This window comes from Podarcis vaucheri (assembly GCF_965113315.1).
Source record: "Podarcis vaucheri genome assembly, chromosome: 7".
Classification (NCBI taxonomy): domain Eukaryota; kingdom Metazoa; phylum Chordata; class Lepidosauria; order Squamata; family Lacertidae; genus Podarcis; species Podarcis vaucheri.
The window spans coordinates 77,058,131-77,076,355 of record NC_138765.1 but is presented as its reverse complement, the minus strand read 5'-3'; the positions used below and the strand labels follow the sequence as shown (position 1 = coordinate 77,076,355).

The window sequence follows — 18,225 nt, the reverse complement described above, 5'->3', positions numbered from 1 at the left end:
AAGCAGGAGAGGTCAATTGGCAGCTATTGTGAAATAATATCTGTGTACACAAAGGCTCACACATGGGGTTTGCAGTAGTCTTTGGGGGTTTTTTCAATTAAAAATATATATGTTGGGGGAGTGGCAACTGTCTTTCCACATCACATATTTCACTGGAGTTTGTTGCTATGTGAGTAGTGATAGCCACCAACTTGGATGAGGATTAGATAACTTCATGGAGGATAATGCTCTCAGGGCTACTAGCAGTAATGGCTATGTTTCCTCTAGTACTAGAGATGGCATATTGCTGGGGATGAAGGGTGGAAGGTCACAGGGCGGATTACAGCATAAAAACACTAAATTGAAACACAAAATACATAACATAATAATAAACAACAAGCAAAAAACCAATAACCCCACCTCCTACAAACACGTTTAAAAGGCCATAGATTGTTTAATCAGCCAATGGCCTGGTTATAGAGAAATGTTTTTGCCTGGCATCTAGAGATATGTAATGAAGGCACCAGGCGAGCCTTCCTGGGGAGAGCACTCCACAAGCGGGGACACACCACAGAAAAGGCCCATTCCTGTGGTGCTGCTCTCTGGACCTCTCAAGGAGGAGGCACACTGAGAAGGGCCTCAGGTGATGATCTCAGGGTCTGGGTTGGTTTTGTGGTCCTGAGCCGCTCAAGGCCTTATAAGTCAAAACCAGTACAGTACATTGAATTGGGGGGGCCTCCAGAAGTTGCCGGTCTCCAACTCCCATCAGCTCCAGCCAGCATGGCCAATGGTTAGGGAAGATGGGAGTTGTAGTCCAACAACATCTGGAGTTCAGCAGTTTCCTCGCCCCTGGTTTAAATACAGTGGTGCCCCGCAAGACGAACGCCTCGCAAGACGGAAAACCCGCTAGACGAAAGGGTTTTCCGTTTTGGAGGTGCTTCGCAAAAGAAATTTCCCTATGGGCTTCCTTCGCAAAACGAAAGCACATAGGGAAATCTCCGGGACAGCGGGGAAGCGCAGCGCGTCTTCGCCACTGTCCTCGGACCTCCTCCGAAGGCTGGCGGTGGGGCGGAAAGCCCTTCTCCCCGCGCCAGCCTTCGGAAGGCTCCTCCGAAGGCTGGCGGTGGGGAGAAAAGCCCTTCTCCCCGAGCCAACCTTCGGAAGGCTCCTCCGAAGGCTGGCGGTGGGGCGGAAAGCCCTTCTCCCCGCGCCAGCCTTCGGAAGGCTCCTCCGAAGGCTGGCAGTGGGGAGAAAAGCCCTTCTCCCCGCGCCAGCCTTCGGAAGGCTGCTCCGAAGGCTGGCGGTGGGGCGGAAAGCCCTTCTCCCCGCGCCAGCCTTCGGATGGCTGTCCTGAAGACTTGCGGTGGGAGGAAGGTTTTCCTTCCCACCGCCAACATTCAGAATGCTGTTCTGAATGTTGGCGGTGGGGAGGAAAAACCCTCCTCCCACCGCAAGCCCCAGGAACAGAGGAGAAGCGCTGCACCCCTTCCCCTCTGTTCCCGTACCTGTCCTGAAGGCTTGCGGTGGGGAGAAAAGCCCTTCTCCGCACCGCCAGCCTGGCAAGCGGTTTCCATAGGAATGCATTAATTGATTTTCAATGCATTCCTATGGGAAACCGTGCTTCGCAAGACGAAAAACTCGCAAGAAGAAAAAACTTGCGGAACGAATTAATTTCGTCTTGCGAGGCACCACTGTATGCTGAATGGCAAGTAATCAGTGTTAAGTGATCTGGAGTCTGTACCCATAAGATGTGTCTGGCTGCATACGTGTGTGTGTGTGTGTGTGTGTGTGTGTTTAAGAATACAATCTCCTGTTTGCAAATGAGGAATGCAACAACCCCTTACAGAGAAGCATTTGCTTCTATTGTTTGGAGTAGCATGAAGGATGCATGTGAATAAAACAAGAACAACAAAACAAAACAAAACAAAACAAAAAACACCAATCATCATGCAGCAAAAATGTTGTAATTTGCTTTCAAGAGCCGAAACTATGTTGACTGAGAGTGATGGTGGGTGGGGAAAGGGGAATACCTCCATGACATCAGCTGGCACCTGGGCACCAACAATGCCTTTTAATGGGGTCTGAGTCACTGCTGGTGTCACCTTGAAGGGAGAATCAGGGATAGCAGGAATCGTTATTTACATGGTGCAATAAGACTGTTGGTTTTAGCCAGGGGGAATGCTATGTGGAGCCGTAATCAGGGAGCAAAAATGACTTAGGGTTGTTTCTAAAGCTATGCCTTTACTCAGAGTAGTCCTGCTGAAGTTAGTGAATATGACTAAGGCTGTGAACACATTGGGCAGAACCACGATACTTTTGAAGCACATCCATTTCAAGTACACGACTGTCACGCCTTAAACCCTGATAACTGTAATTTCCTCCTAACAGAACTACCATTCCCCACACCCATAACAAACTACGGTTCCCAGGATTCCTTTGAGAAAACTATGTGCACTGACCTTTATGGTGGCTAACACCATATGTACACTACTTCCCAAATCAGTGGTAGCAGCACACTGGAAGTAATTGGAATGTGGAGGTCAATTAATTTCAATGGGTCTGCTCTGTGTAAGACATGGTTGGTTACAACCTTTAGGGCTGCACTGATTTGCTTGTTGGTGTAGTGTGTGGGAGAGAAATCACTTTTACTGATTTAGCTATCGTAGGTAACTTTTACGAACCAGTGCTGTTGTGCTCAGATCCTGCTTGTGGGTTTCCCATAGGCATCTGGTTGGCCTCTGTGAGAACAGGATGCTAGACTAGATAGGCCTCTTGCCTGATGCAGCAGGTTCTTATTTGTTTTTGGGTATCCATGTGTGGGTGTGGGTGTTTTCACCCTGCAGCAATAGTTGCAACAGTGGCCTTGAGAAAGAAATTCTGAGGCAGAACATGGGGCCTTTTTCAATCCCCATCATCTCCAGGTAAGGCTGGGGGGGAAATGTCTGAAAACCCTGGAGAGCTGCTGCCACTTAGTGTAGACGATATTGAGCTTCCATACTACTTACGTTAAAGTTGCATCATCTTCAAACTCATGTGTTCTGAGAGAGCGTGCATGCCTCATCTTTCTTTTAGAGAACTGTGAAGAAGAAAAAGGATTACCTTAACACTCTCCTTGGGAAAGACAGAATCCTTTGACCATCCATGATGAGGAGTGAGACCAAACGAAGCATTCCTTTGTGGAAGGACAAATGAAATAAAGCCCCCCCCCCAAAAAAAAAAAACCCAAGGAGAAATTCACTAAGCCTAAATGTTATTGATGGCCAGCTGTTCATTAGGTCCGGACACTTAAAAGCCTTGTGATAAAAGTTGCTAATTCCACCCTGATGCATTGCTGATTTGATTTGTTTGCTTGCTTTGATCTCGCCTGACTCTTCTTTTTTTTTTAATTGCTTTTCAGACAAGAGAGCAAAAAAAAGCTAGCCAGCCTTTTTGGTTTTGAACCAGGACAAGAGAGGGATGTTACCTCAGACAAGATACTCCAATATATTCCTGGCCAGGTAAGTGCTCTGAGATCTATAGTGATCTTAATTTGAATAATGGTGGTGACATTTCTGCTATCCAATGTTTTGTGTGTCTTCAGGCCCTCTTTTAATCTTGGACATCCTGAGGTGAGATAAGTGACTATTGTATTCCGTTTACAGACGAGAAACCGAGGTTGTGATAGGGACTTGAGCAAGGCCACTCACTGAGTTTGTGGCTAAGGAGATGCAATTTGTAAGCACAAATCCTCAACCCGCAAATAAAATTGCTTTTGCACACTGTAATGCAGTCTGGTTTAAACTAGTTAAGCCAGCCTGGTTTAAACAGATTTTCATGCTGTGCCCCAATGAGTTTTTGGAAATGGAAGGATTGGCATGCCTGTTATAGGGATAGTTAACAGCTTTGTCAAACTACAGTTCCCAGAGGTCTTAAGGAGGAAAGCTACAGCTGACTTTTAGGACATCTAAAAACATCATCATCATCATCATCATCACCTTTATTTTAATTATTAGGGTTCTTCTTCTATGGATGACAGTCTTTAGAATTGTTTCACTGTGAAAGTTGCAGCATGACTTCTGGCCAACCAGTGGGCCTGCTATTGTCATCATGACGCACAAGAGCTTTTAATTACCCATGATTAAAAAATAAAACACATTAGCCAGCCCACAGTCAATATTTCCCTGCCCTGAGCCTTTTTAAACAAGAATTCAGAATGGGGATCAGGGCTGTATATATACCTTGACACATTTAAAGCAAACTCCCCCTCACCCAGACAAAAGAATCCTGGGAACCATAGTTTACCTTCACAAAGTTACAATTCCCAGCACCTTTAACAAACTGCAGTTCCTAGTATTTGAGGGTGTGCTTTAAATGTGTAAAGGTGTGTGTGCAGCCCAGATCCCTTCTCCATTGAGGAATGTTTGCTTGTTCTCATGCTGTATTTCCCTGGGTGGAGATGGTGACAGAGCCCTGTCACCAACCTGTATATCTGGAGTTATGACTACAAAAAGGTGGGGAGGAAGGGATTGTGCTGCTCTCCCTGTTCTTTTGAGAAAGCAGGAAGCTAGTTGATGGATTAGGCTGATTCATCCTTCCCAGGGTGCAAAAGTTGGTAATTCTGTAACGCACACAGATTGCTCTACATGAGACGTACCTAGGGTCCCTTGTGCCCTTGGCCAAGGAGCTTTATCAGCGGCAGTGCCGCACCCCCACCCCCCAAAGAAATCACTTTACTGCAATGCCCAAGAAGCCAAGGCAGGGTCAGATAGGGCTTCTGGAAATGTTGGATCAAACCCACAAGTAGATTTTACTGCCACCTTTTCCCTCACCCTCGGATTTGTGCTGGGAGCAGTTTTGTTTGTCCTCCCTTAATGTTCTCTTTCCACCTTGACTGTAAACGCTGCACTTGCAAAAATATTACCAATGTCTGTTTTGTTAGGGGAAACATTGAGCTAGGCCTTGTGGGATGCACACAAGAGACAACCACGCCATGCAGTTAGAGCACATTCAAAGAACATGGCTTCCTCCCCACAGAATCATGGGTGATGTATTTTATTAAGGGTGCTGGGAACTGTAGTTCTGTGAGAGATGAACTTCGGCTCCCAGCATTCTTTGGGAGAAATCATGTGCTTGAAACATGCGACGTGGATGTTAATCTACTAGGTGAACTACTTTTCGTACACGCACGAGGCAGATGTGTCCAGCCTCCTCTCCTGCCCCACTGAAGTGCTTTTTTTCTGTGACATGGTGACGCTGCCATCACAATGAAGTAGCCTTTTGCCTGGAGTCTTTAATTTCCATGTTTTGTAGGCCATAACGTCTTCAAAGGAGTGAGACCCACCCCAAGTTAAGAGATGGCTTGAGCTGAAAGCCCCATCAATTTGCTGTGTGGGGATACGCTTACATGTTTGGAAAGGAGTAGCATTTATATGCAGTAATTAGCATCTATAGTGCTTTAGAGAGTTTAAAGAGCTTTACATACTATAGATTGCTCAGGAATTCCACAACAACATTCTAAATGAGGTGGATGTACTCTGCCTATAATGCAAATGGAAGTGGGGCTCAAGGTGGACATTTATTTATTGCATTTATATCCCATCTTTCCTCCAAGGAGCTCAAGGTGGTATAGATGGTTCTGCCTCTCTTTCATTTTATCCTCACAGTGACTCTGTGAGGTAAGTTAGGCTTAGAAACAACTACAGGCCCAGTGAGTTTCATGACTGAGTAGGGATTTGAACTGTGGTCTCCCAGGTCCTGATCAAACACTCCCAACTACTGTACCACGCTGGCTCTCAAAGCGAGTGAGAGACCCTGTTGACATATTACACCCGTGTTCCAAGATCTCCACTGGTTGCCAATTTGTTACTGGGCCAAATTTGAGGTGCTTCTCTTGAAATATTTATGTTTGTTTTATTTATTTATTAAATTTGTACGCTGCCTTTCATCCATAGATCTCTGAGTGGTTTGTGACATTAAAAATACAAGATAAAAACACAAAATACATAATAAAAAGGGGGGGGGGAGAGAGGAAAACCCACAAACCAATAACCCACCTCCCCTCAACACTTCAGGAACAGTTTTACTTGAAGGCTTGCCTTATTCCATGGGTGCCTGCTTGCACAGCCACAAATGCTGTATAATGTTACAGGGTATATAACATTATACAGCGTGGGGGGGGGGCACCTAGACTTTGGTGCTCCTTGCCCATTAACATACCGTACTGTGTTTGATGCCTGCTAAAAACGTTTAGGCAAACCTGCCCAGATATGTACATTTGCTGTTTTGAAATTGGTTGGCTTTATTTATATTTAGACCATGTTAATATGTCTACTTGTTTTGACATTTTGATTTTATCTATATTTTCTTATGGATATTTTATATTTTATGCAAACTGCTTAGAGGGTTTATTATTATCATTAAGCAATATATACATCTTATTAAATAAAAATATGTGTGAATTGAATAGGAACTTCGGTCTTTTAAATACTGTTATGAGATCATTAAGGATTCTGCCTTGCATCCTTTGACCTTAATCTGTAGAGTGTTGCGGCTGGTTGTTGTAGGCCACTTACATGCGCACGCATGCACGCATAAACACACATGTGCACACCATTAAGAACATAAGACCCTCCTGGATTATGCCAATGGCCCATCTAGTCCAGCATCCTATTCTCACGGTGGCCAGCCAGATGCCTATTGCCCAGAGTAGGGTGGTAATTTATTTTGAATAACTTACATGGAGTACCATGATGGGTCAAATGATGTGTTTACATCAGGCATAGGCAAACTCGGTCCTCCAGATGTTTTGGGACTACAACTCCCATTATCCCTAGCTAACAGGACCAGTGGTCAGGGATGATGGGAGTTGTAGTCCCAAAACATCTGGAGAGCCGAGTTTGCCTATGCCTGGTTTACATTGCCTATAGCTGCAATCTTCTGTGCATTTACCCTGCAAAGGCTCATTCAGGCATCCTTTTTATTCTGTGTTTATGATTATTTGTGCTCACGAGGCTCTTGGGGCAGTCCTACACTATCCCACATTAAATACTGCTTCTGCCTGCAAAAGGTTTGGGGGCAGGCATAGTGCTTCATTTCCACTCCTGTAACTTTCTGCTGAAATCCTGTAACTTTTAACTCCACAAATGTTCTGTATGAGTTTTCATCACACTTCTGTTGCACTATAGCCCCTCTAGACAGCAATAATGTTGTAGTGTTGCAGAACAACTGATAAATTGGGATAAATACACCACTGACACATTGCAGAATGCACCCGCAATAAAATATCAGTCTGGAGTTGCCCCAAGGCTCTCGAAAATAGTGGGACTTGCTTCTGGAGAAAAATCAATACGATTGTGCTGTAATGGAGGAGTTAATGTTGGTGCTCATGTCAACTCTCTCATGGCACACATTAGCTACAGCAGTTGTAGTAAACCTGCAACTCCACCAGTAACAAACAATTGCATATACGAGGGTTATATATACTATCAGTGAGATTGTGAAAGGATGACAGGGTCCTTAATACCAGGTGATATTGTCTGTGCCTGAGGCAGAGAAAAGATAGAGTGAATTACCTTTGGCAAAGGCGGAAATTCGGGCCCATAGCAGTTGTGCGCCTTGACCGATGTCAACCACTTCCTGTCTTGCTGCATTTCCCAAGCACAGTGGCGCATGCCCTTGGGGCAAAAACAACATTGACTCTGTGAGGAAGGAAGAGAAGTTTAGTTAACAAATATTATCTCCACCACACTTTTTTTTAATATGTCTTCAAGGAGACGCTTAATTCAGAGCCCCCCCTCCCCTTGTGACGCAATAGCCTGTCCAAAGTTGACATGGTGGCCATCCGTGGTGATTAAAGTATAAGTCACTGGATTCTCCGTTCTAGCTAAGGTCTGAGGAAGTTTAATTTTTAACTAGCCTCACCTATAGCTGAGGCGGAGCAAAGCGAGACATGTCGGTGCGTGTCTTGCTCGATCAACCTCCAGCTAGGAACTGGGCTTCAAAATCTTCTCTCTTTCTCTTGTGAGGTGCTGAGAGAAACCCAAAATGATCAAAACCTCCGCTTGGAGCAGTGGGGGGGGGGCATGAATGAGTGTCTGTGAGAAATACAAAAAGCCCAGAGGGGTGGAAATACTGCTGAGTGATGATAAAGGGAGTGAAAAAAACCCCAAACTCTGGTTTCTTCCTATTTAGGCCACCAGCCAAATGTCTTCTGCCTGAAGGCCCTTGATAATATTTCATTAATGTGTGTGTGTGTGTGTGTGTGTGTGTGTGTGTGTGTAGGAGGTTAGCACTTTGTACATTTTTGGTACGGTGAACAGGTTGTTCATTCATTGTATCCAATGCTAGTCCTATTCAGAAGTGAAACCACTGAAATGAATTTCAATAGGTCTACTCTGAGTAGGACTTTAGGCCCCATCTGTGCCATACACATGTGCCCACTCAACCACTTCAACTTGTCTATAGGTGCCACATACAGTAATACCCATTTTGCATTTGTAAGAATGCATAGCCGGGGGGGGGAGGAAGTTGCTGCTCCCCGCAAATCAGTAAAAATCAATAAAAATACATAGCTAACTGAGGTTCTGCCCCCCCCCCAACAAAAATCTTGGCTATGCCCTACACTTTGGAACTCCCTGCCTAATGAGATCAAACGGGCGTCTCCACTGTACTCTTTTTGGCACCTGCTGCAAACATTCCTGTTTTGATGAGCCCGCCCAAATGCTTAGAAGGTTGATGTAATTTCAATCATCTGTTTTAGCGCTTTTAAAAGTATGCCTGTTGTCGTCCCCCCCTCCCACTGATTTTATTGTTTTATCTCTTCGAAAACAGCTTTGAGGGTTTGTTTTTCTACACTCAAGCGGTGCATACATGAAATAAAAAAAATAGATTTTAAGTGCTCTTATACAGCTTTAAGTAATTATGTCTTTTCCAAGAACCATAGCGTGCTGAGAGTTGTGAGGAGACTGCCTGTTTTCCCTCACAGAGCTACAATTCCCAGAGTTCCATGGGAAGAGGGATCAATTGTTAAGCCACTCTGGGAACTGTAGTTCTGTGAGGGCGATGGGGGGTTTCCTCACAACTCTCAGTGCCCTTAACAAAACACAGTTCCCAGGCTTCTTGGACGGAAGGGCGATGCCTGTTTAAAGAGTTATGGGGCCTTAGTCGTGTACAACCTATTAGTAGATGAATTCTGGAAGATTCAGGACAGGCAAAAGAAAGTGCTTCTTCACACAGCATGTAGTTAAAGGCAGGAGTGGCCAGTCTGTGACCCTCCAGATGGGCAGCATATAATAATAATAATAATAATAATAATAATAATAATAATAATAATAATAAAATTTATTTTATTTTTGCTGGAGTATGCCTCCCATTGTCGCTAACCATTGGCCCTGCTGGCTGAGGCTGATGGGAGTTTTGCTGCCCAACAACACCTGGAGGGCCACACAGGTTCCCCATCCCTTCCTTCACACATTAACGTTAAGACCTTGAGATTATTCATCTGTTTCCCACATACCTTTGGCCATATCTTTGCTTTGTCTTTCTTTACCCCCTGCTTGGGTTATTCTGATAAGTGATGGAGCAGGAAATGACCTCAGATTTCCACTGATGGTGTTATGATTCACCAGTTAAGACACTACCTAGTGTGAAGGTGCCTCTCTGTGTGTGTGAATAATATATTGCTGCATTAGGCAAATTGAGATAAATTATCTCAGCTGATATTGGAATCCCCCCCCCTTTCCTCCGTTTATTTACCCATTTGTGATGCAAACTGCTAGAAGTAGTGCTAATAGGAGAAGATTTCCAGAGGGTTAACTGTGTAAGTCTCCTGGAATGAAAACAATCAAAAGAGTATTGTGGCACCTTTTAACAAAGGTATTGTGGCATAAGCTTTTGTGGTCTGAGCATCTGACAAAACTGTTTGAATGCACAGAAGTAGGTGTTTTAATATATTTATGAAGTCTCTTTAAGGTGCCATAAGACTTCTTGGTGTTTTTACTGATGTGAGGTTTCAGCTTGACTGGAATTTTGTGAGAATTTCAGAACCGTTTTTTATTTTATTTTTAAGGACACTTCACATCTCTCACTTTTGTAATTTTTGTATATATTGTAAGCTGCCTTGAGAACTTTCCAGTTGGCAAAGATAGATAAGCAGCATTTTAAGCACTTGACTTCCCTAAAGAATCCTGGGAAATGTAGTTTGTTAAGGGTACTGGAAACAGTAGTTCTGGGCAGGGGGGTAAATTAGTTTCCAGTATTTTTTTGGGGGGGGGTGCCATGTGCTTTTAATGTATTGTGTGGATCTGATCTGACCTGATGATGGGTCCATCTCACTCTGACTGGCAACAGTTGTTTGGGATGCTCGACTGGGTGCCTTCTCAGCCGTAACTGGGTGCACTGGGGATTGAGCCTGAGACATTCAAATATTTTAAACAAATGCCATTTTTATCTCCCCTAATAGATAGTTTATCTTGGACTGATTGTGAGGGGAGGGCCCTGCCGCCCTTGATTCTTGAGTATGTCAGTGATACTAAGCCACTTACTTGCCTATAGTGCTCACAGTTCTTTTTGCCTGTTGAATCATTGAAAAACAAAAATGAGCCATTCAGGGGATGAAGGATTTGTACTGTGAAACTAGAAGCAGAAACGACGTGCAGAACCGGCTGACAAAGCAAAAGATATTTCTGGAATGAATCACAATTATTTCATCATCCCATGTGAACAAGATTGTATAGTATCTGTGCAATTTGCCCAGTGTAATTATTCTACACCTCAGGAGTTCTTGAACACAGGAGACATTAAAGGGCAAAGGCCAGCCCATTGCGGGAATAATGCCTGACACCCCTACATTTTCATTGGCACACTATTCTTGCCATTAAATGTGGCAATGGAGCTTCTAGGATGCACCAATCCAGAACTTAACTTTACAGACCCATTCGCACCAACCACCCTTACTCGGATTTCTGCTATTCCAATTGAGACATAATCTGAAGCTGCAATCAGGTTTAGTGAGTTAGTAGGATGTTGCTGGTGGTTTGCATAAAGCGACTGAGTTCCTATTGGCTTGGAAAGCCTGGGAATGTGGGGGAAGATGAAAATCTGGGTTGCCACTTAATGCCCAGAAGGGCGTCTAATTAAATTTGGGTGTGTGGCTGATTGTAGTAACACACAAAATAAGTAGCATGCTGGGGTGTGTGGGAGCAGGTGGAAGGGGCCGTTTTAAAATATGAATCCAAGTTATTCTCTTGAAAGAGAGCGAGATGTTTTCTCACTTCTGTTGCCAGCACTGTATATGGTGCCTTCAGCAAAGTGCTGCCCTGTAGATGTTTTGGACTCCAAAACATCTATACTGTCAGTTTATACTGTAATCCTATATGCCCACTTAAGTGCTACAAAGCCCCATTGAACTCAATGGGATTTTCTTTTGAGTAGACTTGCATAGGATTATGTGTGTTTATAAAAGGATTCACCAAAAGAGGAGGTTACTTGCTGTGTCTCTGTGATTTACTGCAGTGGCCTTTTCTCCTCCTAATCAGCCTTCACTGTGGGTATGTGATAACTGATCTGTTTCGGGTGTGATTGTAGTCATTTGGTCACTCCTGACACAGCAGAATTGTTTGCCTTCAGAGGAGACCCTGCCAGAACCATACAGAAGCCCTGTCGTTCATACTGTTACACAAATCTCTTCAGGTATACGAGTGGAAACATGTTGCCTCCACATATAACCCAGAATTGTGAATTTAATGAAGAAACACTGCGGTATACTTTTGTGGCCACATGTATCTAAACCTCAGAGTATACATGATGTTCTAATTATGGGTTCTGACCCTTTTGGACAGCTTTGTTCTTCTACAGCGGAGAAAGTGGAACACATCAGCCTGTGACTGTGCTAATGAAAGGTTACCCTTGATAATTAAGCACTGAGAAACTTTAGGTTAAATGCTTCTGTCTGAGGCTTGCATGTGCAATAAATTCCATTCTTGGTCCTGCCTTTGCTCTTCCCTGATCTCTGGGCCCACCGGGAGCCTAAAATGATAAGATGTTCTCAGTTGCTGATGCTTTTGAAGTTACGTTTGTGCCTCCTCAAGCCACAGCTCTGATATGGTAGCAGGAACTTATGTGCATCCCAGCATTGTTTTGGCATTTTTAAACAGGAAAAAAGTACAAATGGTATCACTTGGGAGAGTCCTGAAAATCACAGCTGTAGATCTGTAATCAGCCCTCCTACACATGACGAGCGAACATCTGCAGCTTTGACACAGTGTGAAAAGCAGTAACTGATATAACGCTAGAACTTAGCAGACATCCAATGAAGCCCAATGTTGGAAGATTCAGGACAGGCAAAAGAAAGTACAGTGTGTAGTTTAACTATGGAATTCACTGCCACAAGAATAGTGATGGACACCAATTTGGGTGGCTTTAAAAGAGGATAATCTGTGCACGCACCATACATTTAAAGCATGCACATCCCTGTAAAGAATCTTTGGAACTGTAGTTTACCCCTCAAAAGCTATAGTTCCCAGCACCCTTGACAAACTACATTTCCTGGGATTATTTGAGTGGGAGGGGGACTGCTTTAAATGTATGGCATGCATGCAGCCTTGGACAAATACACAGAGAACAAGGCTATCTGTTGCCACTAGACACGATAGCTGTATTCTACCTCTGCTTGCAGAGGCAATATGCTAGGACTCACAGTATGCTAGGTCTCGCAAGTGAAGAGTGTGTTGTTACACTCTGGTCCTGCATCTGATTGGCCTTGTTGAGAACAGGTTGTGGGACTAGATGGGCCACTGGCCTGATTCAGCAGGCTGTTTCTTCAGGGCTCCTCTTACGTTCTTAATTTGGATAATCAGACGTACTAATTATAACCTTAAGGCTGGGGACAATGCAGCACAGGACAATAGGATGCCAGTGGTGGTTGTGCAAGTGGTGCAGATTGCAGGGTGCTATGCCTCTGTTTCAGTGTTGAACCATGGAAAATACTTGAATGAAAAGCACATCCTCGGTGACAAGGAGATGGGCATTACCATAATTGTTCATCTTTAGGATGAGTGCACTGTGCGTGTGGCAGGAGAGCTTTCAGAGTGCAAAGACCCCTGGGGGAGAGCGCAGTTCGTCTCTGCAGAGAGTGGGGAGCGCATTGCATTCTCCTCTGTGGAATTTCAAGTCTGTGAGGGCTGAGCACCTGAGAGGTCAATAGAGGGTGAGTTTCGCTCTCACAGTGCAGATCAGGATGGAATGTTAGAAGCTACATTAGATGTCCACCTTCTTCTCCCTCAGGTGGTTAACCTCTGTCTCAGCTGTACCGCTTCAGGTTGCTAGTGGGGGATTTCCTTCACAATAATAATTTCCCTGCACATAGAACATGAGTCCTTGAAAGAAGGGTCCCAGTGCAAGATTTTATCTGACATTCCAGGGTTTGCTGAACTTTTCTGTATCGAACATCGTTCAGTCATGGGAAGCCTGACCTCCAGTCTGTTACCTCAGTAAGAATTAGGCCATTCATCTAGATAAGGGATGGAGAACCTCATTCCCAGAGTTCAAATGTAGCCTTCCTACCTTCTCTATCCGTCCCTTGAGCTTTACCCAGGCTTTCCTTGGGTTGCATCCCTCACTGGCCTTGCTTTGCACTCTCCCTGAGTGTTTTTGCCTGGCTGCAATGCACCCTTGAACTCTGATCAGGCATCTTGCATGCCTGGATGGAGGATACAGAGGGTTGTGTGAGTATGCATGGGAACTGCACAAAGGTGAAATTTGCATTCATTGCTCCACCTACTTTTGCCTCTGACCCCTCCCACCACTTTCAAGTGGCCCCAAAAAGGTTGCCCCAGAGGGGAATGTGGCTCTTAGTGTGAAAAGGGTTCCCCATCCCTGTTATAAATATGTCAGTTTAGCTGCTGTTCAGTGTATTAGAATCTCTTCTGTTGAGATTCCTTGCAATTCAGGGGGTTGGACTAGATGACCCTCGGGGTGCCTTCCAACTCTACAATTCTGTGATTCTGGATTTGCTCCTTCATGTTTTTCTCCTGCCTTTCCTGGGATATCTGGATAGCACCATCCTCTGAGGTAACTTAGGGTGAGAGAGGGTGACTCACCTAAGCCGAATGAGAGCTCATCCACACTTCATTTTGTGCCACATTTCTAGACACAGGTCTGGGCTTTCCAGCTCTGTGTTTGAGCTTTTATTTTTGTCCTGGCACTTCCCCCAGGAAAGGCCATGTTTTACCTCTCAATTAGAGCAAACAGCAATCCACAGAAAACCAATTGCCGTTTGCTCTGATTTAGCAGTAAAATGTGGTTTTCCCTGGAGAAAACGCCAGGACCAAAACAAAACAAAAAATGCCTAGAAAGTGCAAAGCAAAGGTGAGTGTGGATGAGCCTTGAGTGAACTTTGAGACTCAGCAAAGATTTGAAGCTCGATTTCCTACAACCAAAAAGTTCCCCAAAATTGCAGTTGGCAGCGGTTGCCCCAATATCTCTTTTATCTGGGAAAACCTCACTGCCAGTTGAGCCTTTGTGTTCACAACAGCTTTGTCCTGACTGGCTTGCATTCCCCCCCCCCCCTTTATCTGTCTCAGAGTTGGCAGGTGATCAATAACCCAGCAGCAAAATATTTAATCTCTTTCTCCTCACTTTAATTGCCCCTCGGTGAAATCGTTAATTGTCGCTTAGCAGTTCCCACCTCCAGATCCATGCTCATTGATGCCCTGTAGATTCTAATCTGTCCCCCACAGGACAGCTTCAACGAAAGGTAGCTAACTAACTCTATCTCGCTCTGGTTATAAGGGCAGATATTCCTGGAGAAGCATTGTGTGATTCCAAAGCTTGCAATCCTTTCAGCAACAGAGGGCTGTTATACATTACTTCTAACTTTTATATTTTGAATGGCTTTGGGGCAGCTGCCAGGCCTCAGTGTCTGACAAAGCCTACCGCTGATGCTGTCCGAGCCTTTCTTCAAATCCCGCCACCCGCCGCTCTCACTGTTGACTGGTCACCATTTTAAATTTCCCACAATCCCTTTCATGAGCTTTAGGGCATTTCAGGACGTATAAAAGGTAGTTGCCTGGTGCTGATCAGAGGAGCCACAGTTCCAGTAACCACTACTAAGGAAGCCCAGTAGACCCTCAAGTATGCAGCAGTCCTGACCCTGGGTCTTACTTCCAAGTAAATATGCACAGGATTGCACTATTTGTTTTTGCTTTGAGTTCTACCACCCACAGCAGTGGTAAATGTAAATTATGAATCAGTGGAAACTTGGTGTAGCAGAGATGCATAAGCTTCTGGCTTTCATCTACTGTATATTTTGGAAATACTATATATCTTTGTTTGCTGTGCATTTGGACACCTCTTAAGATATTGTAACCAGATTTTGCATTATGGCTCCTGAGGTCAAGGAGCAGATTTTCATCTGGACACAGTTGGATGACATTTGAATCAAGTTGGTGGAATGATCCTTTCAAAAGTACACTGGTTTTAACCACTGATTCAGAAAGGCGCTGATCTTTCGGTTTCTTACAATTCCAAAGTGACACCAGATTTCTTCAGTGAAGAAGTAGCATATGGGCCTTAATTAAGCCTGGAAATTCAATGTTGGGATTTATGCTTGGAGCATGAGAGGTGATAATAAAGTGCCCTTCTGAACATGTGCAGATTCTCTTACCACTTAGTACAAGAAGCACCTCCCTGGCAGCTTGAGTGAGGAGCAAGTCCCTTGAAATTAAGAGATGCTTGCAGCCACCTCTCTTTTTAGTAACATGTGAGCTGACCCTTAGAAAGTTTCCAATTGTATGAGGAGAAGCTCTGGCTCCACATCTAGACGTGTTCATTGTGGATTTATCCCGGTTTGCTTGCACAAAGTCTTCAGGGAGGTTAGACACATTCATTCCAATTTGTTTGTGCAGAGGTTAGACAACACTACATAAAGCAAATGTTATCCCACACTTCCTCATCACTTTCCTCATTGGGAGGGAATTGTATCCAGCCTAAAAGCAATAACTGTCTGGAAGCACATGGTGATGCTCAAAGGCCAGCAACCTTCAGCATTGATGGAAGTTGACCTAGTAGCAAAAGATAACGTATGCATCTTGCATTCTTGCTTGAGCTACCTTCCATACCTTAGGAGGTCCTAAGGCATAGATATATGTTTTCTACCATACCACCAAATCCTGCAGCCCAAAGGGTGTTATCTGTCTGTAGGCTTTGCTGATGTCTTGATCCAATTAGGCCCAGCTAATGTCAGAGAAACCCAAGATAAAAAGGGCTTGTGGGTAATTAGCACCATGTCACCAGTTAACTGGTTCCTCTCTAGCTGTTGACGGGTCTCTGAAGTGGCTGTTGCAGAGAGGTGAAGGCCCATTCCTGAGAAGTGAGCTAACCAAAGCACCACCCAGGGCAATGTTGGTCTGGCTAATAACTGCTGAGCCTTCATCTATCAAGGGGGCTCATGCAGCTGTCTCTGTTGGCACTAGTTATTAGAAAGCAGGCATATATGGATTAGGACTGGCTAACTTCAGCGGAACCCTGCCCTGCCTGGATTGTGCTATCTGCCTGCCACTTGATCCCACGCTCTCCTTCAGGCTGCAAAAGACTTTTTCCTTTTTGAAGCTAGGACTTTAGTTGGTTCTTTTACTTAGCTTCACTGCATGCGTTTGACGGAGGGGAAGGGAGTACAGTGCTGATGTTTTCTGACAAAGGAAGAAGGACGACAGCTGAAAGCTGTACAACAAGAGGCATCTTTGTCCTTGGTCCTGAATAAACAGGTTTTGCCGGCTCTTCAAAAACCTCCCCAACCTGTTTGATCAGTCACCTGTGGGTCAAAAATGAATGTGTATGTATGCTGAAGAAAAGAATGATTTATTAAAAATCATCCATTTCCCCACAGGCCTCTTTTGGTTACTGGGAGAAGAGAATGATAGACTAAACAAGCCATTGGCTTGACCCAGCAGGGCTTTTCTTGTGTTCCGCTTCTGTTCTTGGAAACAAAACAAAAAGCTGCTAATTGAGTCTGCATTTGCCCAAACAGTGGCCATCAGCACTGAGTGTCTGTGCAAACATTATTCAAGGAGGGATTTAAATTCTGAGTTGTTCGTAACCTTAGTGCTTGCAAGCAAACACAAGACGAGATGGTAAAGCTCTATCTGGACTGTACCATGTTAGACTGGTGGGGCCCCCCATGATCAAATGCCACACATAGTCAGAGGTAAGAGTACCTGCTTTTTATGCAAAAGGTCCCAGGTTCAGTCCTTGACATCTTCAGGTAGGACTGGGAATGTCCCCCGCTAGAAACGCTGGAGAGCTGCTGCCAGTCAGTGTAGAATGTGTGAGCTAGATGGACCAGCGGCCTGATAACGCAACTCCTTAATGGTCATCCACATGATACAAATCCCAATATATTAGGGCAATATTCCTCCAGGAATTTTAAAAGTTGCATTGTTTTTATATAGGGCTGCTTCCAGGCTGTCTGTAGTTTGCGGGAGCGATTGAGTCACATACCAGAACTTCAGGTTTGCACATTCACCGTGGATTAAAGAGCTCTGGTGCTCTAGCACAACAAATAAACTTTTAAAAATTGCAACTCCTTTTGCTGTTTGAAAAGTGATGGTGAAATGCTTTGAAAAGAGTGGATGAATAACTAATGGCAAGGCATATAAACACCCAGCAAATAAATCAGGATGAACATGGGGTGAATGCTGCTTACCGTATAACATCCCTGTAGACAAATCACCAGTAAGCACCATATGTACATGTGTACACATTACTGGCTTAAAGGGCAGCAAAATCATTGCCCCCCCAGTGTGTTTCACATTGCATTTGCATGTTGTCAAATGCATCAGTGCAGTTGAATGTTTTTCAAATTCACCCACTTTTTGCCCATACCAGTGAGTGGAGAGATGGTGTGGATGTCTTCATATGGCTTCTGTTTTCAAATCGGATCAAATATGGTTGTGGGGGCATGTAAAGATTTAGCATATACAGTGGTACCTCGGGTTACATACGCTTCAGGTTACATATGCTTCAGGTTACAGTCTCCGCTAACCCAGAAATAGTGCTTTAGGTTAAGAACTTTGCTTCAGGATGAGAACAGAAATCTTGCTCCGGCGGCGCGGTGGCAGCAGGAGGCCCCATTAGCTAAAGTGGTGCTTCAGGTTAAGAACAGTTTCAGGCTAAGAACGGACCTCCGGAACGAATTAAGTACTTAACCCGAGGTACCACTGTAAAGGCTAATGGGCATGTAAAGATTTGTGTCCAGGTTGAGAGGGAAAAGCA

The 18,225-nt window shown here is 44.5% G+C and overlaps 2 protein-coding genes across 3 annotated transcripts in view; one reads left to right on the top strand and one right to left on the bottom strand.

Moving 5' to 3' along the window:
- NOC2L (NOC2 like nucleolar associated transcriptional repressor) overlaps window positions 1–7,622 on the bottom strand; it is a 143,637-nt gene extending 136,015 nt beyond the window's left edge. The window contains exons 1-2 of the mRNA XM_082229940.1: window positions 7,530–7,622; window positions 2,985–3,055 (exon numbers count right to left, since the gene is read on the bottom strand). Coding sequence (XP_082086066.1) covers window positions 2,985–3,055; window positions 7,530–7,607 — 149 coding nt within the window. The 5' untranslated portion in view covers window positions 7,608–7,622. The remainder of the gene's footprint in view (window positions 1–2,984; window positions 3,056–7,529) is intronic.
- The window catches only part of PLEKHN1 (pleckstrin homology domain containing N1), a 56,771-nt gene that overhangs the window by 3,345 nt on the left and 35,201 nt on the right, over window positions 1–18,225 (top strand). For both annotated transcript variants that reach the window (XM_082230097.1, XM_082230098.1), the window contains exon 2: window positions 3,377–3,476. In XM_082230097.1, coding sequence (XP_082086223.1) covers window positions 3,377–3,476 — 100 coding nt within the window. The remainder of the gene's footprint in view (window positions 1–3,376; window positions 3,477–18,225) is intronic.